General features: G+C 34.7%; 1 protein-coding gene across 8 annotated transcripts; it reads right to left on the reverse strand.

The window, feature by feature from the left end:
• Window positions 1–8,190: 8,190 nt before the first annotated feature.
• NUDT12 (nudix hydrolase 12) lies at window positions 8,191–23,318 on the reverse strand. Of its 8 annotated transcripts, none has more exons than XM_034656591.1 (7): window positions 23,182–23,318; window positions 20,488–20,573; window positions 19,218–19,807; window positions 15,724–15,891; window positions 14,139–14,252; window positions 11,714–11,913; window positions 8,191–10,521 (listed from the first exon to the last, which is right to left on the reverse strand). In XM_034656591.1, exons 2-7 carry the CDS (start codon window positions 20,565–20,567, stop codon window positions 10,411–10,413), a joined length of 1,263 nt encoding a protein of 420 aa, XP_034512482.1. In that variant the 5' UTR covers window positions 20,568–20,573; window positions 23,182–23,318; the 3' UTR covers window positions 8,191–10,410. The 8 variants fall into 8 exon arrangements, with proteins under 8 accessions (XP_034512482.1, XP_034512483.1, XP_034512481.1 ...); XM_034656592.1 differs by having other exon boundaries at window positions 20,488–20,569; window positions 23,182–23,287; XM_034656590.1 differs by having other exon boundaries at window positions 22,758–23,276.
• Between the last annotated feature and the right edge of the window lie 353 nt (window positions 23,319–23,671).

The following is a 23,671-nucleotide window of genomic DNA, read 5'->3' on the forward strand; positions in this document are numbered from 1 at the left end:
ACTTCACTAGGTTACAGAAGAGCTATGCTTCTCTGAAGACTTAATATTGCGGAAATACCAACTCCTGATGGGTTTAAATAACATCCTCTTAATTTTGAAGCATTCAACCTTAAACCTCAGTTTGAAGTGGTGTTTCAATATACTGTGTCTTGATCTTCATACAGAAATCTCTGTGTGTAATTTCCCCCAAACATGAAATCCCTGTGATTCTTTCAATGACATATCTTAACCCTCAGGGGCAGATCTCATCAGTTCTGCTGACAACAGAGTTTTTGACAGCTCAAAACAGAAAATGTGCAATATCTTCACCCCTTTTCAGCATAGAATAAAAGAAACAATCTGTAACCACACTGCTAAATTCTAAAGACTGAGGAAAAGCTGAAGTCAATATTTAAACACTCAAAATACTTCTTCCTACCCCCAAGCAAACCTATGCTTTGCTCATAGTAGCCCCCCAAAATGGCCGTAGGTTAATTTCTATTTCTTCCCAGCATTCAGAAGGAAGTAATGAATACATTCTATATATATATATATATTCTATACATATTCTATATATATATTCTATACATATTCTATATATATTCTCTCTATATATTCTATATACTATATATATATTCTCTCTATATATTCTTTCTCTATATATTCTCTCTATATATATTCTATATATATTCTCTCTATATATTCTATATATATATATATATTCAGAAAGAGGTAATGAATATATTCAGTGGAAATGTTATCATCATCAGCTATTTGTTAAGAGCCAACTTTTAATATTTATTAGGGTACTTTGGGCATTTTTATTTTTTGTTTATTTTTATTTTATTGGGCATTTTAAAACCTCATCACTGGTTTTAGATTTCATAATTCAAGATAACTTGAATTGACTTAAAATTACTTGTGTTACCTCTGAAAACATAATTTGGTGAGAATATAAATGTAGACAAGATATAAAGACTATAAAGAGGCTTCAATCAAAAATTTTAGAGACATCATCTTTAATAATTTCAGATTCACCATTTAAAAATTTTTCTATGCTTATTTTACTAATTCACTAAATACATTTTCATAGCTTAATCTAGTTTAATGCATGTTTTTGAAAGACGCAACAAAAAGGCAATTATATTTTAAATGTTCTATGTTTGATATTTTCTGCTGACCTTTATTTTACATAGCTTGAGCTATCAACTATGCTGTAGTTTGCCCACTGTCATAAAAATGTGTGTAAATTTCAGTCTGGCCAATGATGAGGGAATGAGAAATTATGCTTAAAATTAATCTGCCAAGGTTAATTTAATCACTTTATGATTAGGTTTATATTGGGCAGATAATCAGTGCTAACATTCCATCCTATCCCTCAAGTTCTTTGAGCTCTGGGCAGTCTCATGAGATAAGAATAACATATCAGTGCATTTTCTGTAATGAGCATATATCTTCACAAGTCAGCACATTCAGAATTCTCATTCTGCTTTTTGCAAAAATAATCATGAACCAGTCTATGAAAGAGCCATCATAACTGAGAGAGTCGAGAATTTGGCCCAACACAGTTAAATTCCCGGTGTGTCATTTTAAATACCTTTTGAAAACCTGGTTATTGGATGATTTTTTTCCCCCTGAAGACACCAAGGCTATTTTATAAGCATCCTGATTGTAATTTCGTCACATGCTTACTACAGATTTCATTGAGAAGTTAAATGACTGAACATAGAATTTTTTTAAAAAGTGGATTACTAGCAACTGAGAGTATATCTGGGAAAACAAAAAGTAGAAAATAGAGATTTATTTTTCAGTTTACTTTCCAAATGAAGGGTTTTAGGATACTTATTCAACACTGTTGCAATCTGACACTAGAATAAAATAACTAATGTTTAAATGCTGGGATAAGAAAAGAAGGCTAAAAATCATGTAGCATTTAAGTTCTAAGTGAGATTGAGGAAGGTAAGAAATGGCTGAACTCTTGATGGTGAAAGAAATCTTTGTAAATTTATATTGACATCAAAATCTTGGAAGATATAATTTAAAGATCAACTGATGGTGAAATTGCAAATACATTATTTTGCAAACTTTGATTTGGGATTATTTATACAAAAGATATCAGCCAGAATATTTTGCCAATGAAATTGGTCTAAATCTCAGAGTAACTGCATTTTGTTTATAGAAAAAACATTATTCCTTAATGTCTTCTTTCTTGAGATCAGATCACAACGCTTTAGGTGATCAATGTATTTCAAAAAATTAAATATAAACTTTTATATAGATAAAATTACTTTTATATAGTATAAAATTTAAACTTTTATATAGGCAAAATTGCTTTTATATGGTATAAAATTAAGGAAGAAAAATTCAAATAAATCAGATGAGAAAATCATTTTGGTGATTAGTAAATTTAATGCTGCAATGGAAACAAAGCAGAATTATAGAAATTCAAAACAAGGGCTATTGCTTTGAAATGAAACTGACCTTCCATGAATTCAGAATGAATTTCAATTATGCTTAGAAGCCTAGCTTGTCAGTTGCATTTTCCTTGCTTTCCAAATGCACAATTTATTTCAAATAACCAAATTAGGATATGGATGGTAGCTATTCAAATGTACATATGATGTCTTTCTTAGCATAAATAAAAGAGGCCTAAACGCACTGACTATTTAGAATTTTTTTTTCCATCCATCCTTTTTCCGTATCCATCTTATTTGGTACACAGCAAGTTACAAACAGCTGTTGGATTTTTTTGTGACTGGAAAGAAATGAGTTGTTAAATTGTCTTCATATATAACATTCAAATAATTTCCCCATTGCTATCATCCTTTGCTAAGCAACTAATCTAGGACAGCAAGGATTAAAATAGAGGATACTTCACTCAAAACAGCCAAAGAAAAAAAAGAGAAAGTAAAAAAGAACATGTAATCAACTCACCTGGGTAAAGCCTTCATAATTCCTCAGCTCTGAAGGAGACATAAATAAAACACAAAGATGTATTTTGAAAAACAAGAAAAGGAAGTAAAGATTTGAATACTTCCTTTTGTTCTACTTGGGGATTTATCTGGGTTGTCTAAATCCAAAATCTGATTAGCATACTTAATCTTATGCAGTGTCAGGAATGATCTACCATCCTTTAATCAGTCTATTATTATCTGTCTTAACCGTTCCTAACAGTCTGTTGGTTTTCAAATATACCTTTAGTGAACAATATGTACTGTGTGCTTTTGTGGCTTAGGAGTTTGGATGGGGTACTTAGAAACATGGCTATGATGTTCATGTGGTATAAATTGAGTGGAAGAACCCCCCCCCCAAAAAAAAGGGACAACCTAAATGATCTAGTTTGGCTCTCAGTGCTAGTGGGGTTAATTATAAGGTAACACATTTATCTTTTTGAGATAGATACAGGGGCAACAGTATGGTATAGGGTATGGGGTGTATGGTGTGGCAGAGGTTGTAGATTTTGATTAGGAAGATTTAAATTTGAGCCACATTTCCACATCCTATGTTGATTTTGAGGGTCATGGACTTTTTTTAGACTCAATGTGCTCATTTGTAAAACTGGGATACATAATATAGGCCCTGATTTAGAATTTTTGAAATCCTATGAAATATGTAAATGGAATTAGTTTAGAAGTACAGTTTAGAATCTTTAAATGAGACATTTCTATTAAAGTAGTAGCAAATATTGCTCATAATTATTTAGGTTATTCTTATTAATACCCAGTAAAAATTTAGAAGATTTTTCTCTGGCTTTTTGCAAACACATAATTTATGATATATATGAGGCTGGAAGGAAGGAAAGTGATCAGAGTTGAAACTGCAGAGGTAAATTGCTATCCTAAGGAAATTGGACTTGATCTTTTGTCCAAAGGGGAGTCTTTTTGAAGAATTTAGCAAGATCTCTTTGGCTGCATTGTGAAGAATGAATTGGGAGTGAAACCTGAAGTAAGGAGACCAATTTAAGAACTTGATGTAGAGGGGCGCCTGGGTGGCACAGCGGTTAGGCGTCTGCCTTCGGCTCANGGCTCAGGGCGTGATCCCGGCGTTATGGGATCGAGCCCCACATCAGGCTCCTCTGCTATGAGCCTGCTTCTTCCTCTCCCACTCCCCCTGCTTGTGTCCCCTCTCTCGCTGGCTGTCTCTATCTCTGTCGAATAAATAAATAAAATCTTAAAAAAAAAAAAAAAAAAGAACTTGATGTAGAAACCAGATGAGTAGTCTGAGTTCAGATGGTGGCAATGGACAGAGAGACAAGAAGAATAAGATTCAGTAAATATTAAGAAGTAGAGAGAAGGAAAGAGAAGAAGATACTGAGACTCAAGAAATATTAAGAACTAAAAGCAATAGGATTTGGAGATTGCTTGGCTGCAGAATGAGGTAGGATAAGGAATAAAGTAGTTGATAAGGATAATAATACCTAAAAGTTCCATATTAGAAATTGCAAGGTGATTAAAATAGGGGAATAGAAGCAGGGATGTACTTGGGATAAAAGATAATTTAATTGTACACATGTAGTATTTGGGAGGCAGTGAGATGTCCCAGTAGGAATGTCTGATAGATAGCTGGAGATAGAAATCTGATAATTAAGCAAGTAGTGAAGGTCTTACAGAAATGTCCAGAGTAACAAGAACATAAAGTCCAACCTGAAAAATGACCAAAATTCAAGGAACTGAAAGAGAAATTTGAAGTCGGTAGTTCACAATGCAGCATGATTAGGAAAATTCTGTATGGTCGCTCTGGTAAGTGGAAAGATGAAAGGATTTGAAATGAAATACTTGGGTTCAAATTTTGGCTCTCCTATTTATTCACAATGTGACTTTGAGAAATTTAACCCCTCTTAGCCAACTGTAAAATGGGGATAATGACATTGACATTCATTTCATAGGGGTAAGGATAAAAAGAAATAATAATTGTCAACATTTTATATATATAAAGTCCTATGTAAATATTATTAGTATTATGAGAAAAAGCTAACCAAAGAATTACATTTTCTTACGAGTTTGTTGTAAATAGGGATCCATAAGTTGTTCTGGGAAATATGTTGGGAGAGACAAGGCAACAAAGAATTTTTACCAAGTTCAGAAATCTGGGTTTGAATTAAACTTTCAACTTAGCAGTGTTGACGTTAGATATACTGAACTAGGAAAATATACGTACGCTCTTCATGGTGTAAAATAAAACAATGCATTTTATGTGCTCATCTTAACAGAATGATGATAAATCATTAAAGAATACTAGGCTTTTATTATCACACAGAATATTATGATTTAGCATCATAATAAAAATAAAAATGTTGGGGCGCCTGGGTGGCACAGCGGTTGGGCGTCTGCCTTCGGCTCAGGGCGTGATACCGGCGTTACAGGATCGAGCCCCACATCAGGCTCTTCCGCTATGAGCCTGCTTCTTCCTCTCCCACTCCCCCTGCTTGTGTTCCCTCCCTCGCTGGCTGTCTCTATCTCTGTCGAATAAATTAAAAAAAATTAAAAAAAAAATAAAAATGTTTATTATTCACAAGGATGTATGAAATGGCTGGGAACTAAAGAAAAAGATCAGTATGACAAACCCAGTAATATGTGTAAAATAAGAGTATTTTTCTGAAGTAATCATTATTAGACACCTGTACAGCCATGAAAACTTTGAGGTTCACACTGATATGTGCATATTTCCTTTTCATCCTTGACAGTGCCTCCCAGAACACACAGAGTTCCTACTAGCTTACCACTCATGGCTGCATTCCCAGTGAAGACCTCACTACATTTCAGAGTAGATGATGGTCAGGACCAAGGCAGCCCCTGAGGTTTGAATTTGTGCGTGTCATTAGGGCTTCTTATTTGGAGTTCCAAATCCTCCAAATTGGCATTAAGAGTACTCAAACTTGTTTCATAAACACAAGTAAATCCAGCAAAAGGCAAAAGAATTCTTAGCAGCAAAGCCATTGGATAAATGGCATTTTAAATTGTTTTTAGCCCCACTGATAGAGCTAACTTCAGCTCAAGGCTACCTGAAAATGGTATAAATATTTATAAGGTACTCTACTGAGGTGTTCAAAACATCACACTGCTCCAATAGACTACAATTTCAGGGTAGAGTAAAATGGACAGGGTAAAAAGTAAAACAAAAACAAAACAAAACAAAACGAACTTCAGACATCATTTGTCCATTTACAATGGCTGTTCTAAAATAGATACCAGTACTGCTTCCAATTTCTACTTCTGGGTGGAAATTTCACATCGCTAAAAATGAAACCACCTCGTAAGTGGTTAGAATGTTCTTAATCCATCAGGGGTGAGACAGAGTTAGTCTGGTACAGTTTCCATGAGCCTAGGACTGGAAAGCCAGGATATATGTATTTTTTTTGCTCCTTATGCTATATTTTGTCTAGCTCTTATCAGACTTCTAGATAAAAAGAGAAAAGTTTTCATTAGCAGAAAGTCTTCTTTTTAAACTTAGAATCGGTTTTAAAATTTCACAGCTGCCTCCACTATTCTGTACAGCATCATTACAATGGGAATTGTGAAAAGGAGAACTATCCATTGTCCAATGCTATGGCGTTGTGTGCTTAGCAATAAAAGAGAAATATAGTATTCTTGAAGGAATAAAGAAAAGTTGAAGGTGCTATTTCCACCAATAAGTACAATTATATGTAGATACCCTTCAGTAAAAATAGAATGAACATTAGCCTGTTAGCTCAATTAACATGTCCAAATGTTCGTTTTATAGTTGAAAAATGTTTCGCAAACAATAAAAGAACTCAGGCTTCTGATTACCCATTTTTCCTATGCCATCTTTATTACTTGAATAACTTTCCTTTTGACCATTCTACTTTGGGCCAATAAAATGAGCCATTTGAAAATCTATTGTAAATGATAATAAACCACGTTTGCTCTTACAGAAGCTGTTCTGAATTTTACCTGAGTGTCCTGGGAAGAAAAAGGACAAGGCATAGTGTAGAGGGAAAAAGTCACTTTCAGCATTGAGTTTATTTTCACAAAGAAACTCCTTTCCATTTCTCTTCTGACTGGTAAGACTTTTTGAAGATGCAGGCTCTGGCGACATTATCCTTCTCTCCTTAAAATACACCTTCTGTGTCTTTTACCTGCCCTGTGTCAAAGCTCCCTAGCATTTGAACCCCTTATTGAGCACCCTCCACCCGCACTGAAGTCAAGCTCTCTTGCCCTCTTTTTCAACCCATTTGCAAGGACTTCTGGTTTGCCTCAAGACTTAGCTCTTTTACATTTATAGACAGGTACTCCTAATTTTGCACTTTGGATTACTTTGTACTAGATATTTTTCTACTAGAGAAAACTGGGCCTTTTAAGCACAGCACATACATAAATTTCAACACCCATTACTCCTACCTTGCTTGAATATATACATACATATATGTATGTATGCTTATATATATGTATGTATATATTCATATATACATGCATATATATACATGTATGCATACATATATACATGTATGCATATATTCATATATGTATATATGTATGTATATGTGTGTGTGTATATATATGTATATATTCAGAACCTAATAGTTGGCTCTCATCTTTAATAAAATTTGTATTGTGGAAATTTTATTCTAAATGAATTTTTTTTATAGAACATTTTCACTGACTATTTTGCTATATACACATTAACAACACAGTTCTAGAACCAGCTATCTGCTGTTATATGAGATTGAATCGAGTTTATTTGGTTTATTAACAAACATATTCTCTCCTTCCACCTCATGGTCTCATCCTTTGTTTTTCCATTCTTTTGTCTTCATCCAAATCTCCAAATTGATCTTTGCAAGAGTTACTTAATAATTTTTCCAACTATTTGAAATATGTGCGCTTCTAATTCTTTTAGCCCTTCCATGAACAGTGAACAGTGAAAAATTCAAAATGCAAAGATTGGTAATTTGAGACAGGTAATAAAAATAGACATTAGACATATAACTTCAAATCTGATGATGAAAAATTATTGACTGCATATATATGTATGTATATATGTTAGTTTGTGTGTGTGTATGACTTATGACATATGACTTAATATAATGATTTAAGTCTTCCAGATATGATTACCTTTAAAAGGGCTTTTACACTTTTTTTTTTTTAATAGATTTTATGTATTTATTCGACAGAGATAGAGACAGCCAGCGAGAGAGGGTACACAAGCAGGGGGAGTAGGAGAGGAAGAAGCAGGCTCACAGCAGAGGAGCATGATGTGGGGCTCGATCCCACAACGCTGGGATCACGCCCTAAGCCGAAGGCAGACGCTCAACCGCTGTGCCACCCAGGCGCCCCTTTTACACTTTTTGTTTACACATCATTAAACAGGGGAAGATGACTGAAATTTGGCTTTTTTCATTTTTTCAGAAGGTATTAATCAAAACATATTAAAAAAATACATAACACACAGAACAGAAAATAGATAAGTATTTTAATATATTGTTACTTTCATTTCCATTAGAATGCATTCATGGCACTTGAACCTCTAAAATTTCTTTGCTGTTCCTTTTATTTACATGTAGCTCTTCACCTCCCAGAGGTTAGCAATGTTAAGAATGATTATTAATAACAATAATTTACTGATTTTCCCTGAGTATAGGATTAAATATCCAAAACTAAATTTATAACTACATTTTGTTGATATTTTATATTTCACTTTGCTATCTGAACATAGAAACCTAGAACTTTATGATGTAATCTTAGAATCCCTAAGTAAATTTGGAGTAAAGCAGAACCTCAGGTCATCACATTTCATAATAATTAAGGCACATTATTTTCTATGTACTTATGTAGTTCAAATTTTATTATGTATCTAAATGTCCAATGTAAGTCAATTTTGCCTAAAGTCCTGATACCAATAAGCTTTCATCAGTTACTAAGAAAATCATTGTTCATTAGTAAAATAAAGTTTTATCTAAGAAAATTATATTTAAATTAAATTATTTTAGTATTTAAAATTTTAAATAACAATATTGGTAAATTAAATTTGTTCTTATCATCCCTTATTTTAATTTATTCTACCTGTATTTTTAGTAGTAGTTTCTACTCCCTATTAGAGGGAGAGACCTGCTCTAGGCTATATAGTACAGATTGTTAAAATTAAGTTATTTAGCTATAATTACAATTAATTGTAGGAACAATGGTAAGTTGTAAGTGTGTAACTTTCATCAATTAATTAACTGATTCAACTTTAATGGATTAAATTAATTCACCTTTCAGGATTTCTTTTTCCTTGTCTATAAAAGGTCACCGAACTACATATATTATCCTTAAGGTCTCTTCCAGTTCTAACATAAAATAATAAAGACCCAAATTATCTAAATTTATACATTTGTAGACTAACTTTTAAAACAATTTCAAAACAGCCTTATAAAATATAACAGTTCTATGTTGTAAAATTGTGAATTACTACAATTTACTTTTCTCTGAATCTTGCTGATTCAGTTCTAAGATATATTTTATAAAGCCTTCTTAGAATGTGTTGAAATAAGGCCAAAATCAAAATGCTGCATTTGAGTTTAATAAATATAATTAGTAATGATTACATAATTTTTTGCTAATGCAGATAAATCTCTTATCACAGAATGACACAAAGCCAGTGTTTTTATTGAATATGTAAATCTATCTGGGAAATATTTAACATCTGATCTTTGAGAATTCCTTTCAAATATATTTAATTTCAGTGAGAAAGCAGAGAGTTTTGATTTGTCTTAAAAACAACTCTGAGTGTAATAGATAATTACACATATTATTTGATTTCAGGTTTAAGGAGGAGGTCCCATACACAGTGGTATGCTCTCACTTAAACTCTCCTCTCATGAAGGCATGGTATTCTGATCACTAGCAGAGTTGTTAAAGTAGAAAATTCTTAACACTGATCAAAACAGACGAGAGGCAGCACTAAAACAGCACCACTGCTATAACAATGAAACCAGGAGAAAAAAGTGGAATACGTTGAGAAGTGAGCACAAATCAGCTACTGACGGCTGAAAGAAACTGGAAATGAAGCTTAAAATTCATTAAAATTATTTTGTCTGATTTCTCAAGAATAGAACTTTAGTGATTGGTCTAATGCTTAAAAGAGGCACTGGAATTTAGGTTTGTTTACATTTTTTTGTTTACATTTTTAGAACATATGCTTTACAACATGATTTTTCTTATTAGAAATATGGTTTTGTGAGACAGAATTGAGGAGCACAACCAAGAAAATGTCTGCAGAGGCTGATGTGGATTTAACAAAGTCTGAGGCAGTGTTGTAATTTATAAAAACACAAATTCTAAGGTTAAGATGGAAAGTACATGTTGAAAATATTTCTGAAACCTAATATGATATTTTGTGTTGTGACATTCCAAAGAGCACTAAATATTTCTAATCTCACTTGAGCAATAAGTTATTAGAAATCGATTAATACTTAAAGTCTAGTTATTTGATTTAGAGATTGGGGTTCATTCCAATCCAGTGTTTGATTAACTGATGGGCAATAGCTCGGCTTGGTGGCACGAAGAATGCCTGCTGCTTCCCTTTGGTCAGAACATCCACAACCTAAAATACACGATAATAAAATGTATTAGGATTTCAACACTGTCATACTTAAATACCATTTCTATGCTTATATAATTTAACTAAAATGTGATGATTTTACAGAGCATAACAACAGTAAAGAGTGACAACATCCAAGTTCAACAAGCAAAATTTAGTACAGTATTTTTAGTTGATTCAATGAGTTAGTGAATCAATTTAAAAAAATATTCCAGGAAGGCATATTCCCTTATGAAAATAAGGACATGAGAAAGAAAAGTATATACTCCACACTGATTTTCAAAGTGAAGTCAGCTTTTGCAACAGGTTCCCTTTTATAAAATTCTAAAAAACATTTAATTTCTACTTTTTGAAGTTGAGCATAAAATAAAATAAATTTTGTTTAGGCAAAGCCAGAAAGGATCTCAGGTCTTCACTACAAATAGTGTATCCATTTGTTTTCTACACAAATACTTTGGGTTAAGCAAAACACAGACAAGTAATTTATCTTTCATTATGCTACTGAAGGATGACATTTTAAAAAGTTCTTGTGAGTGTATCTTTTTTATATAGTTTTGTTATTCTTGTCCTTAAGCACATTTTATTTTATTTTTTTTTAAAGATTTTATTTATTTATTTGACAGAGATAGAGACAGCTAGTGAGAGAGGGAACACAAGCAGGGGGAGTGGGAGAGGAAGAGGCAAGCTCATACCGGAGGAGCCTGATGTGGGGCTCGATCCCACAACGCCGGGATCACGCCCTGGGCCGAAGGCAGACGCTTAACCGCTGTGCCACCCAGGAGCCCCTTAAGCACATTTTAAAATGAATAAGAACTTTTCAAAAATTTTAAGCATTTTTACTGATGTTTTTTGAGAGCTACTTGTTTTAATGCTGTAAACTAAAATACAAAATGTCTAAGAATAATCTTCCTGTTTCTCATCTTTGAAATAATATTTACCTATTTTAAGTCCATCGAAAAGCATCATTAATCCTAAGGAATGGCATTTGAAATTAGAAAATGGCACAGAATCATTAACTACAAGAACCTCACAGAATGAGTTAACATAGGACACATCAATTACATTGTAATCCATGCATGATGGGTGAGCCATACCCATTCATTCAACTTGGTGAAAACGTGTATCCTTGCTGCATGCCCAAACTGATACAGTCAGAGAACAATCAATAGAAGAAGGAAATTAAATTGAACTTTACCTGTTCTCTAGTGAACCAGCGGGCATCCTCTATTTCATTCTTGTCAACTTTAATTTCTGTAGACACTGCCACAGCTAAGCAACCAATCATTAAGGAGGAGGGCATTGGCCATGGCTGACAAGAGACATACTGGACATGGCCAACTTTGACTCCACTTTCCTCTTCCACTTCTCTCCGAACAGCATCTTCTATTGTCTCTCCTAATCAAATGGGGCAAAATAACAAGTAGCTGATGAACATGCCTTGGACATTTTGTGCTCCGAATGGTTCAAACATTTGGAAATCACTTTGGACAGAAACCCAATTCAAAGAATGAGAAAGCAGAAGCCTAAAACTAGACTGGAATTAAAAAAAATTATTTCTTAAAGTATAGGACCACATACATAATCAAAATGCCAGAAAATTTTTCTTGAAGTTCCAAATTTTTTGGTTACAGTGTAAAAATGGTAACATCTACAACTATCCAGCACCTGCTATTAGCTAAACACTATGCAAACATTTTATATATTATCTCATTTATGTATTAACACTGAATAGTTATAAATTATCATTCCAAGATTTTTATAAATGGCTAGCCTTTTCCTTACTATAATTTTTTCTTATGTTGTCAAACAATTATTGCCGATAACTTTTCTCAAAAAGAGTTAAAAACCACATTAACACTAAAAGTTTAAAAACCACATAAGATGAAACAGTATTTTTTTCTTTCTAAATGATGTTTTTCTTCTAGATGACTGTTGACTCACATATGATAAAGTAGTGCCTAGAAATGTACTTTCTATTTCTGATTTGTTGGAACTGAGAATTAGAATAAAGGGAATGGTTTCTAAGTTTATCTGAAAGTTTAGAAATATTTTGCTATTTAAATATAGCTTTTTATTTCAAATACAGTGATATATTTCTTATATTAAAATTAACAACTTATGTTCACCAAAAAAATACAGTGGAAAGGTATGTCATAGACTAGCGTTAAGATATTTGCAAGACCATAGCTAAAGATTAGCATACAGTACATACTGCAAAACTCCTAAAATGAGAAAAAAGGATAAACAACCAAAACAAAATTAGGCAAAGAATGTAAACATGTAAAATTCAGAGAAAATCAAAACTGGATGCCTAGAACACGTTTGAAAAGATGCTCAATCAGTAGGGAAATGAAAATGAAAACTATAATAACACTATCTCATACCTATCAGAATGGCAAATTATAAAATATGAAAATCCTAACTTGGTGAAGATATGAACAACAGAACACTTCATGTGCTGTTAGAAAGAATGCAAACTGGTAGGGACACTTCAGAGGCAAGTTGGCAATGTCTATGAAAGGTTAGGATGCTCATATCCTACGAGCTAACAACACTCTCAAGTATAAACTTTTGCTAACTCTTGCAAATCTGTACAAGGAGTAGTGTAATAATATTCTTTGCAGCGTTGTTTGCAATAGCAAAAACTGATATACTGTTCAAAGCAGAATGGATGAATTAGAGTATTTATAAATAAAATGGTACACAGTAGTTAAAAAAAAAAACAGCCTAGAGTTACTAGACAGCATAGTGATAAGAGCATGGACTCAGCCAAATTGCCCAGGTTTGTATCCCTGCCCCACCACTGATTAGCTGTTTGATATTAGGCAAGTGATTCAGCTCCTGTACCTCTGTGCGCTACCTGTAAAACTGCTGTAATAGTACCTACCTTATAAGGCTGTATGAGGATCATACGATTCAATATATGGAACGCCTTCAAAACAGAGTGGGGCATAAAGTATGTTTACTACTATTATTATCATCAGTGCAGATTAATACTGGAAGTTAAGATTAAACATGTATATTAATTATCATTTATTCCACAGATATTTATTGAACTCCTACTACATATAAGGCACTGCTCTAAGGGTGTGGACTACAATGATGAATGAAATGAAGTCCCAACCCTTATGCAACTTACTTTCTGGTATGAGCAGATAATAAATGAGTAGATAGATAAATAGGTACATACATCAGATAATAAATATAGAGATACATTCATTCATACATACCATGTCAGGTGGTAATGAGTGCTATAGGGAAAAGTCAGGCAGGATGACAGAATTGTGACTGCAGGGTACAATGCTAACTAATGTATTTGGGGCTATCTGGGAAGGCCTCTTTGAAAAGGTGACACCTTTAGGTCTAGTAAAGAAGGAAGTGAGGTGTAAGTCATGCAGATACTTTGGTAATATTAATATATGAAAGAGGAAATGCTGAATTTTTAAAAGACAAAATTATTCTGCTAAAAACAAATATCACATCACTTAAAATACATAGAAAATATTTTAAAATATCCCAGTTTCATAGCATGATAATTTGTCAAACACTGTCTAAAATTTTTATTTGGAAATTATAAGTTAAAGGAATATTATTATTAAAATTATTAAGAAAAGGCTTACCAGGTTCAATAAATCCAGCAAGGCAAGTAAACATGCCTGGCGGAAATCTTTTCTGCCTGCCTAAAAGACATTTGGTCCCATCTGGATGAATAACTTGCATGATTACTACTGGATCTGTTTTTAAAAAAAAATCAGATTAATTAATGATAGGAAAAAATAATTTAGACTCATTGTGTAAAGTCACTGTCAAATAGTATAATAAAAAGGTATATCTCCTATAAGAACAAGACTCTTATCTAATTATGAGATTGTTTCTTTCTGCCTGATGACAGAATATTTCAGGGAAATTGCATAGAATAGAATATTGTAGACTAAAGGAAGACCAATTTTGTCTTCTTAATAGCAACATTTATTATATACTTGTGGTATGCTATGCATATATTTTAATTATAAAAAAGTTACAGTAGGTTTTTTTTTTTAAAGATTTTATTTATTTATTTGACAGAAAGAGAGCGCACAAGTAGGGGAGTAGTGGGCAGAGGGAGAAACAGACTCCCCACTGAACAAGGAGCCTGTTGCGGAACTCGATTCCAGGACCGCGGGGTCATGACCTGAGCTGAAGGCAGACGCTTAATGACTGGGCCACCCAGGCATCCTGAGAGTAGGTATTATACGGCATGAATAAAATACAACTTTTACTATAATAAATGTGAATTTTCCTCTCCTTTCCATCCTAATCCTGAACAAATGTTTTTAAAAGCTAATGCGGCTCTATGACTAAGTTTAAGCCAATAAAAAGATAAAATTTAAATAACAGTTTATTTACCAGAAGTCATTAATGCTGTGAATTCCCCTTACTAGATCATGATTGAAAACAGGAATCAAATGTAAGACTCCAGAGCAGTAAAACCAGGTGTCAAAAAATCATGCATTTTACTCTCAGGAAACTTCCTCAGGTGTTGCTCAGTTATCTATCATTTTTCACAAGTTTTAAAGGACTAGGTTCTCAGATTTCCAAACCTACAGAAGACTCCAAAGCAGCAATGAGGAGGAGGAGAGAAGGTATAGGCAGACAACAGCAGTAAAGAAAAGCTAGCTCCAGGCTGTACTGCTCTGGTGATGCCTTGAATAGGATTTGAATTGTTGGGGTTTTTTTTTTTTTTTTTTTGGTCTCTGCACTAGGTGGACCCAGACTGGTAGACTTTTGAAACCATATATTTTAACACATCAAATTCATATTGATTAACTCAGAGTTAAGAGATGGCTAATTAGGGATGCCTGGGTGGCTCTGGCGGTTCAACATCTGCCTTTAGCTCAGGGGCCTGGGATCAAGTCTCACATTGGGCTCCTTGCTCAGTGGGGAGTCTGCTTCTCCCTCTGCCTGCTGCTCCCTCTACTTGTGCTCTCTCTCTCTGACAAATAAATAAATAAAATCTTTAAAAAAAAAGGCTAATTATGTACAATGTCCCTTAATCAGAGGTCATGGAACTATATAATACTTTAATACTTATAATCTTAAGTTATATGAAATATGCTTTTAATAAAAAGGTGAACTCCTCAACAACTCAAAATCTTGTCTTCCTAGAATGTCTTATTCCCTAAGATTCCAGATGGCTGAGATTTCCCTGTAAAGCAAAAGGCTTACCAACTCTTGGATATGATGTATTGTGAACACCATGGAGGCTAGGACAGTCTTCTTTTAAGCATACTCTTTTGTAGCCGCCTTCTTCAATTTTAGTCGCACTTCCACAGGTTGGGCAGAACTTATATCGACTGTGCCAGGCAAGAACAGATCTTGCTTGAGCTACAACCCCTTTAAGAGAGGCATAAAACGTTTTAATTCTGTGATAAACTGTAAACAAATTAATATCAAAGTAAAATGTTCATAAGTCAAGGCATACACTATATTTTTTGAATAGGTACGTGATTGAGAATTTTCATATTCCTATTTTTATGATGTATATTTCTTTTGAAGTAAAATATTTAATCCAACAGATGACAAATGAAAATCTGATTTAACTTTAATTTGAGCTAATAAAATATAACTCATATAAGATAGATGTTAGCACACCTGTCTTACTATATTAGCTCAGGCTTTTACTATAGGTGATTTTTAAATTTTGGATACACAAGATTCTAGTGTATAGAATTTTACAAATACTGACTTTACAATAATGACTTTTATAAAAATACACTATGCAGCCATTCCTAATTTAGAGTTGGACTATAAAGAAAATATTAATAGGAAACTGCAGGATGCCTAAACAACTACCAGTCCATGTCACTGTGAAACTTATCCTGTTTACAACTGGAAACTGCATAGTATATTAACAAAGTATTATATTTATAACATTCATGGTTAACTTTGTTCATGTAAAAAATGCCTACTAGAATAAATCTTAGAATATATATACTTTGGCTATAGTCTTTACCCTGGTACTTCAAAAAAGAATATGGCCTGACCAGAAATGTTATAGTTGAAGCAATAAAACTAGAAATGCTACATTTGCATTTGCTTGACAAACTTGCTCTCATTAAAATACATTATTTGGGGGCGCCTGGGTGGCACAGCGGTTAAGCGTCTGCCTCCGGCTCAAGGCGTGATCCTGGGGTTATGGGATCGAGCCCCACATCAGGTTCTTCCGCTATGAGCCTGCTTCTTCCTCTCCCAATCCCCCTGCTTGTGTTCCCTCTCTCGCTGGCTGTCTCTATCTCTGTTGAATAAATAAATAAAATCTTTAAAAAAAAATAAAATACATTATTTGGTTTAAGGATTTTGGAAAAAAAAAGCAAAATAATCATAAACAACAATAACAATGTTTTAAACTGGGAAAAACAAAATAAACCATACATAATAACAAATTAATACTGAAATTCAACAAACCATAGGCAACATTAAATATTTCCCTACTATGTTTCCTTGTAAAACATAATTTATACTATCTACATTATTTCAATATTGTTTCAATAAAAGCTAGTATTTATTGAGTACCAACTATGTATGAAGCATCATGCAAAGATCTTTACATATATCATTTATTTTTTTATGAAGAACACAACAGATATATTTCTAATGGACTACATGATACAGAGGGTAGTGTGGTATGGATGGATAGTATGAATGACAAATAATACAAATATATTTTATGTGGAAGTAAATAAAAATACTTACATAGCTCAATGGGTTACCTCATCTTATTTAATGTTAGAGCAATCCTATGATGTAGGTACTATTATTATCCTCTTTTTCTAGAGGAGGAAACTGAGGCACAAAGAGGTTAACTGTGGAAGTTTACACAGCAAGTGAATAAAAGGGAGAGAGAAAGGGAGAGAGAGATCCTTTTGATCTTAAAATTATACAGCTACAAAGAAAAGATATTTTCTTTAAAAAGTGCAATGTTTTCTCCACAGATGTGAAGAATAAAACATACCAATCCAGACGTTGGGAGGAGATAATCTAAGCAGGCTCTGGAAGGGCCCACCACACATCTAAGGGAAGGTGGACATTGCCAAGTGACCCCTACCTTACCTCCCATTAACTTTTCAGTCTACCATAATTTAGCTTATACTCCTTCCACTCCATTGATCACCCCCCTCTTGTCAAATTCATCAACAGCTTCATACTACCAAAATGAAAGATCCTTAAAAAGAAAAATCTTTGTTTATCTTATTCAAATTCTCAACAGCATTCAATATATTTGACTACTTCCTCCTTGAAATACTCTGCTCCCTTGATTTCCATGAGCACATTCTCTTTATGGCCACACTGTCAACAAAACCTTTGATGGCTCCTCTTTCTACCTGACCTCAAAATTTAGGGGGATTCAGGTATGATTCTGAGGCTCTCTTTCTTGCTGGTACTCAGCTATCTCAATTTCCTGAGATTTAAATGTCACCTTCGCGTTGATGACTCCCACATGGGTATCTCCAGTTCACACCTCTCCTCTGTGTTGCAGATTCTAACATCCTTCTCTAAAACTGAACATGCTCAAAACTAAAATCTTGGTTTATTTACTTCAAGTCTGTCTTGCTTCCCTTGCTCAACCTGTCACCCTATATTATTTTATCAAGAAACAGTATCACTGTCCACCAAATTACTGAAGTCTCAAACCTGGCAATCATTTTTGATCTTTTCTTTCATCATTATATACCCCATACCCAATCCATCAGCAAGTGCTGATGATTTTCTCTCTAAAACATACCTTGAATGTACCCCTTTTCTCCATCTCTTCCATTGTCACTTTAATTCAGGCTGTAGTCCAGGTTACTGTCATCTCTCAGTTACAATAGTCTCAACCTACTGATCAAGCCCTATCAGTTTTTTTGTTTAAAGATTTTATTTATTTATTTGACAGAGATAGAGATAGCCACCGAGAGAGGGAACACAAGCAAGGGGAGTGAGAGAGGAAGAAGCAGGCTCCCAGCGGAGGAGCCTGATGTGGGGCTCGATCCCAGAATGCCAGGATCACGCCCTGAGCCGAAGGCAGATGCTTAATGACTGAGCCACCCAGGCACCCCAAGCCCTATCAGTTTTACCTCCAGAACATCTCAAACTCTCCCTTTCTCTCCATCAGTGCAATCCACTGCAACCTCTTACCTGAGCTATTTTAATCTCCAATCCCCTCTTAACAAGACTTCTGGCTTCACACTTAATTACCCACAATTCATGATTTACAAAGCAGGCAGAGTGAGGGTTTTTGTTTTTGTTTCTTTTTAAACCATAGGTCAGGTTACAACATTTAAAAGGAGTTTAGAATAAAACCATCGCATATCAGGCCCCACACGAACTAGCATACTCAGCAATAGAAAACAAAATAGTCAAGGTCTTTGCCATCATGTTCAGTGTAGAGCAAGTGCTCCATAATTATTCACTGAAGAATCAACTAAAATCAGCATGCATTAGGATTAATTCTGGGGAAACTAATCTTGGCTGATTAAAACTGCTGTAACTGCTCAGGAGAGTAGTCCCCTAGAATGAGAACTTTAGGAAAGTTCTAATTAAGACAGTCTAATTTCATTGCTTACTGAAAAAAGTTGCCTCCTAGAAATGAAGATATGTATAACTCCAACACAGTTCCAAAAACCAGATTATTACCAACAGGTAATTATTACAACAGGTAAACCATGTTCACTTCTTACCAGCTTCTTTTTCTTTCAACTGCAGAAGAGCTGGCATTGGAGGATGAAGAAAATAACAATTTTCATGTCTTTGCTTAAATTCTTCAGCAGCAACAGGATCTATACCTAGAGCAAACCAGGCAACCAACCCATCTTCTTCTTCTCTTGGGACTTCTCCAGCATAATTAAATGACTCTTTTTTCATTTCAAGTTCTACTCCAAGAAAAATCAAGGTGATCTTTTCACGCTGAGCCAAATAATTTTTTATGTCTGTGTAGTTCAGCTGACAAAGCCTGACTTCTGGCTGTTGGAAACTTTCTTTATTGCCACCTAGAGTAACCAAGGGATTTAAATCTGAGAAAAGGATATAAACTGTGGCTGGATGGCTTTCTTTAGCTAGTAGCCAGTCAGAATTATTTCTTTTTTCACTTTTTCGATCTAATAGTGTCCTGCTAAAATAATTTTCACATTCTTCCACTTCATTAGTTAGGAACCAAGGCTTCATACCACCTTTAGCATTAGCTAGTAAGTTAGCTATATGCTTATAACCCCAAAATTTAGCAATATCCAGTGCAGTCTGCCTTGATTTATTGGCAATGGCTCTGTCACACCTACAGGTGGAAAGAAAAATAAAATAGGAAATAAACATTTTCTTTAATATTTATTACAATAAAATATTTCCAGATGCACATGATAGCCCCTCTAATGATTATTATGTAGATTTTTTCTTTTAGTACATAATTTACTAACAGGAAGGTTAAAAGAAATAATCATAAATGATGAAAAGTTAGAGATAGTAGATGTTTAATATTTCTGGAAAATTATGAAATAAACAGTACGCTTTATGTGTTGTAAGAAGAAATTAAAATTTTACGAGGGGTTCTTGATAGTCATGTGGGTAGATCTATATTTTTTATTTGGGAGAAAAAGATTAGACTGACTCATAAATTTGCTTTGCTATTAAGTATGAAGGATTATTCCCTCAAAACAAGAAGTTAAAAGCTTTTAGTTAGATACTATGCCATGTTTTTATATAATAAAACTGGCCAATGAGTTATTTACAAGCCCAATTGTACAATCATGGCTACAAGAAAAATTTTAAAGGAATTATGTAACCCAGAAATTAAACAAGAGCCCTTCAAGTAGTAGCGCCTAAAATGTTTACCCTTTCTCAAGTAGAAATTGGACAACATCTGGGTGCCCATTCCTTGCAGCATGCATTAAAGCAGTCCAGCCATTTTCAGAAGTTTCATTGAGAAGAAATGGAGAATGACTGAGGATTACTGTTAACCTGGCAATATCTCCTTCTGCAGCTGAATAGTGGAACTGGGAAATTATTTCTTGCTTTGGGCTTCTTTTTATAGAAGACATTTCTTCCTTAAAAAGAGGAAAATAGAAAAAAAACCCCTCATTTTCAATTGCTATTTATTCAATGGTGGAACATTATCTGAATATAGATATAATTAGGATAGTTATGGTTTTTAAAGCTATATACTCTTTGAAAGTTAATACTCAACTGTCATAATAGCACTCATTTCAAAATTGTCTTAAATATAATTTAAATATAATTGAACATGGGATGTATATGTATAAAGAGCTTTGGTAATAAAGACAAATGGGGGCATATCCTTGAGAAGGGGTATCAGGTAAAAAACATTACAAGGGGAGGAGGTATCTAAAGAAGACAGGAAGGATTTCAATATAGATCAGGGGAATGAGGGGAGTTCCAGAAATCAAGTCAGAAGTTTTTTAGCAGATGACAACTAGTATTCTCTTAGATTCTATGGTACCAGAAACAGGTGCCTGCCCTTAGAAAAATTATGATACTACAGCTTATTATTCAAAACTTGTGTTAAGTCTCACATGAAAACGATTTATTGCTTTCTCATGCACAATTAATTCTACAATCCATCTGGGATGGATTTTTGTTCATAGTGTGAAGTAGGGGCAAGATACATTTTTATCACAGTGGATAATCCATATGACTTGGGACCATTCTTAAAATTACCATTTGTCCCGTTGCACTGCAGTTATCATCTTTGTCATAAGTCAGATGACCATATAATTTGGATCTATTTTTGAACACTGTTCATTTTGTCACTTTGTCAAAACTTGAATCAAAGAAGCTTTTTAAACCATTAACTTTGTCTGCTTTATTACTTGCTTGTTTCAGTTAGAAAAAAAAATATAGAAAATGTTTCATACTTCTTCATAAATGTTGTCTCAACGTGGATTTTAAGTGGTAGGGCACAAAGTGAGCTATTCTTTATGGAAATGGTTCATGCTTAAGTTCTCCATGAGAACAATATATTTCTTTTGAGGTATGAATTTTTGCTTAGTGAAATGCTATTTAAGAATTGATTTGGGATTCTAACTAGGTTTATATCATTCTAAGCATTAAGTTATTTAGGCTAAAAAGGAAAGGTTATAATCCATACATTTTGACTGCTGTTGTTTCTAGTTTCTCACACTGCAATTTGGCTGATCAATATTATAGGAGAGGGAGTATGAACAAAATTTAGGGAAAATGGGATGAAAAGATTAATTGCTCACCTTTCCTGTTTGTATCTTTCTGCTACTTATAAAAAGCTCAAATCTGACTACACACAAAAGAGGTGGGTAGGGGGACAGGTGAAATAGGTGACTGGAATTGAAGAGTATACTGGATGAGCACTCAATAGTGTACAGAATTATTGAATCACAATATTGTATACCTGAAACTAATATAACAATGTTAACTATACTGGGATTAAAATAAAAGACTTAAAAAAAAAACTACTCGCAGGAATGGTGAAAATATATCTATAATTTAAGTTAGGAAGAGTGACTTCTATCTTAAAAAACAATTCATTTCTTTACTGCAGAATTTACTTCACTGTTCTTATTGAGATTTCTAAATGCTTTACAAAATTTATCAATAACAAAAGCTACAAGTTTTCAGGACTTTATTTTGAATCATTGCTGTATACTGACTCACGTACGGTGTCCCTTCCAAGTTGCCTTTCCCTAAACTGATTTTCCACAAAATATCACATAGGTTCTTAAGCTATATTTTACTGTTGCAAGTTCTGAGGTCATAGTCAGTTCTTCACTCTCCCCACAGGCCACTCCACAAGGCAGAGTGCAAAACTGTCCTCCAAAAATAAAGTACCATTCATTACCTCCAGTGCAATTCTTATGCCTACAGTATTCTCAGGAGAAAGGCAGTGAAAATGTTNCCCCTTTTTTTTTTTTTTTTTTTTTTTTTTTGAGCATAGCCATCTAGTAACAACCATTCCAGAGAATCACACAAAATCTTCAGCTCTACTGTTGGATTTACTTCTTCATTTCTCAATAACAGGTTTTCCACAAGGTAAGGCTCTAAAGGCAGGACGAGGTGATTCACTCAGCAAAGTGCTGCCCCTGCTTTCCAAAAGGAACACAGACCATCCTGAGAGGTCGTTTAACCAAACCACATCCACTTTTACCGATGTGTACCCGGGGCCCATGACCTGTTCAAGGTCACATGGTTCAAGAGACAGGGCAGAATTCAAAGACAGCTCTGTCAGTGAAGTTACTGACCATTATTTAACGAATTTCACGTCCTTCGGCATTCCAGGTGGCCATTTAACAAGTCAAGCGCCACCTACACAAGGTCTCTCCAAGCAGTTAAATGCCGTGAGATAGTTTACTTTCTTGCCACTACTGTGAGACTCCTTCTTTTAAAAGGGAATATGCAGTTGAAGCAGCACTTCGTTTTCCCCACCTCAAAGACGGGGCTTAAAACGTCACCAGCAGCCCACCGGCTGCGCCCCCTGCCCTCTCCCGGGAAGCCAGGACTACCAGCCCACAGCTCCCGCGCCTGCACCCTCACCGCCTTCCGAGGCTGCGCCGAACAACCCAGCACAGCCAGGCCAACAGCGCTGAGATCAAAAAGCACTGAGAACTGGTAACCCACCGAAGGGAGGGCACCGGGGCCGACCAACTAGTTGTCGCAGCTACTAACCCAAAGCTGACCAGAGTAGAGAAAAGCAGGATATATCCGCAAGACCGGGAAAATCCCACTCTCACTCCTCCCGGCGCCGGATTCAGCCTTTCCGACTTCCGGAGGAGGGTCGCTGTCCTCGAGCGGTTTTATGGGAAATGTAGTTTGTCGCAAATTGTGAGCGATCCGTGAAGGGGCGGGGCTTGGGGGGCGAAGGCGTTCGGGAGTCTTGGCGGGAGGTCGGGGCTGTGAGGTCCAGCTTCGTGGCGGTGAGTGAAAGGCTGGTTTCCCTTCCCGGTTATATCCAGATGTGTGAAGTGTTGTGCGGACGACGGAAACTGTAGGTCTGTGGAAGCTGTTTTAAGTTTTCCAGTGTTTTCACATCCAGTTCCCTAACCTTCTTTCTTGTATGGTCCGATGCAGTGGCGTGTTCATAGCATTCTTTCACCAGGAATATTGTCTGGACCAACTTACTCCAGTGCGTGACCTTAAAACAGTTGTGCATCTCTGA

Source organism: Ailuropoda melanoleuca, chromosome 3 (assembly GCF_002007445.2).
Source record: "Ailuropoda melanoleuca isolate Jingjing chromosome 3, ASM200744v2, whole genome shotgun sequence".
NCBI lineage: Eukaryota > Metazoa > Chordata > Mammalia > Carnivora > Ursidae > Ailuropoda > Ailuropoda melanoleuca.

Excerpts from the sequence above, each read along its gene's own strand:
- NUDT12 (XM_019803620.2), bottom strand. Across the intron at positions 19,808-20,361 it reads CAATTTCTACTTGAGAAAGG|GTGTGACAGAGCCATTGCCA; the intron begins GTAAACATTTTA and ends TTCCACCTGTAG. Across the intron at positions 15,892-19,217 it reads GTTGAAAGAAAAAGAAGCTG|GGGTTGTAGCTCAAGCAAGA; the intron begins GTAAGAAGTGAA and ends CCTCTCTTAAAG.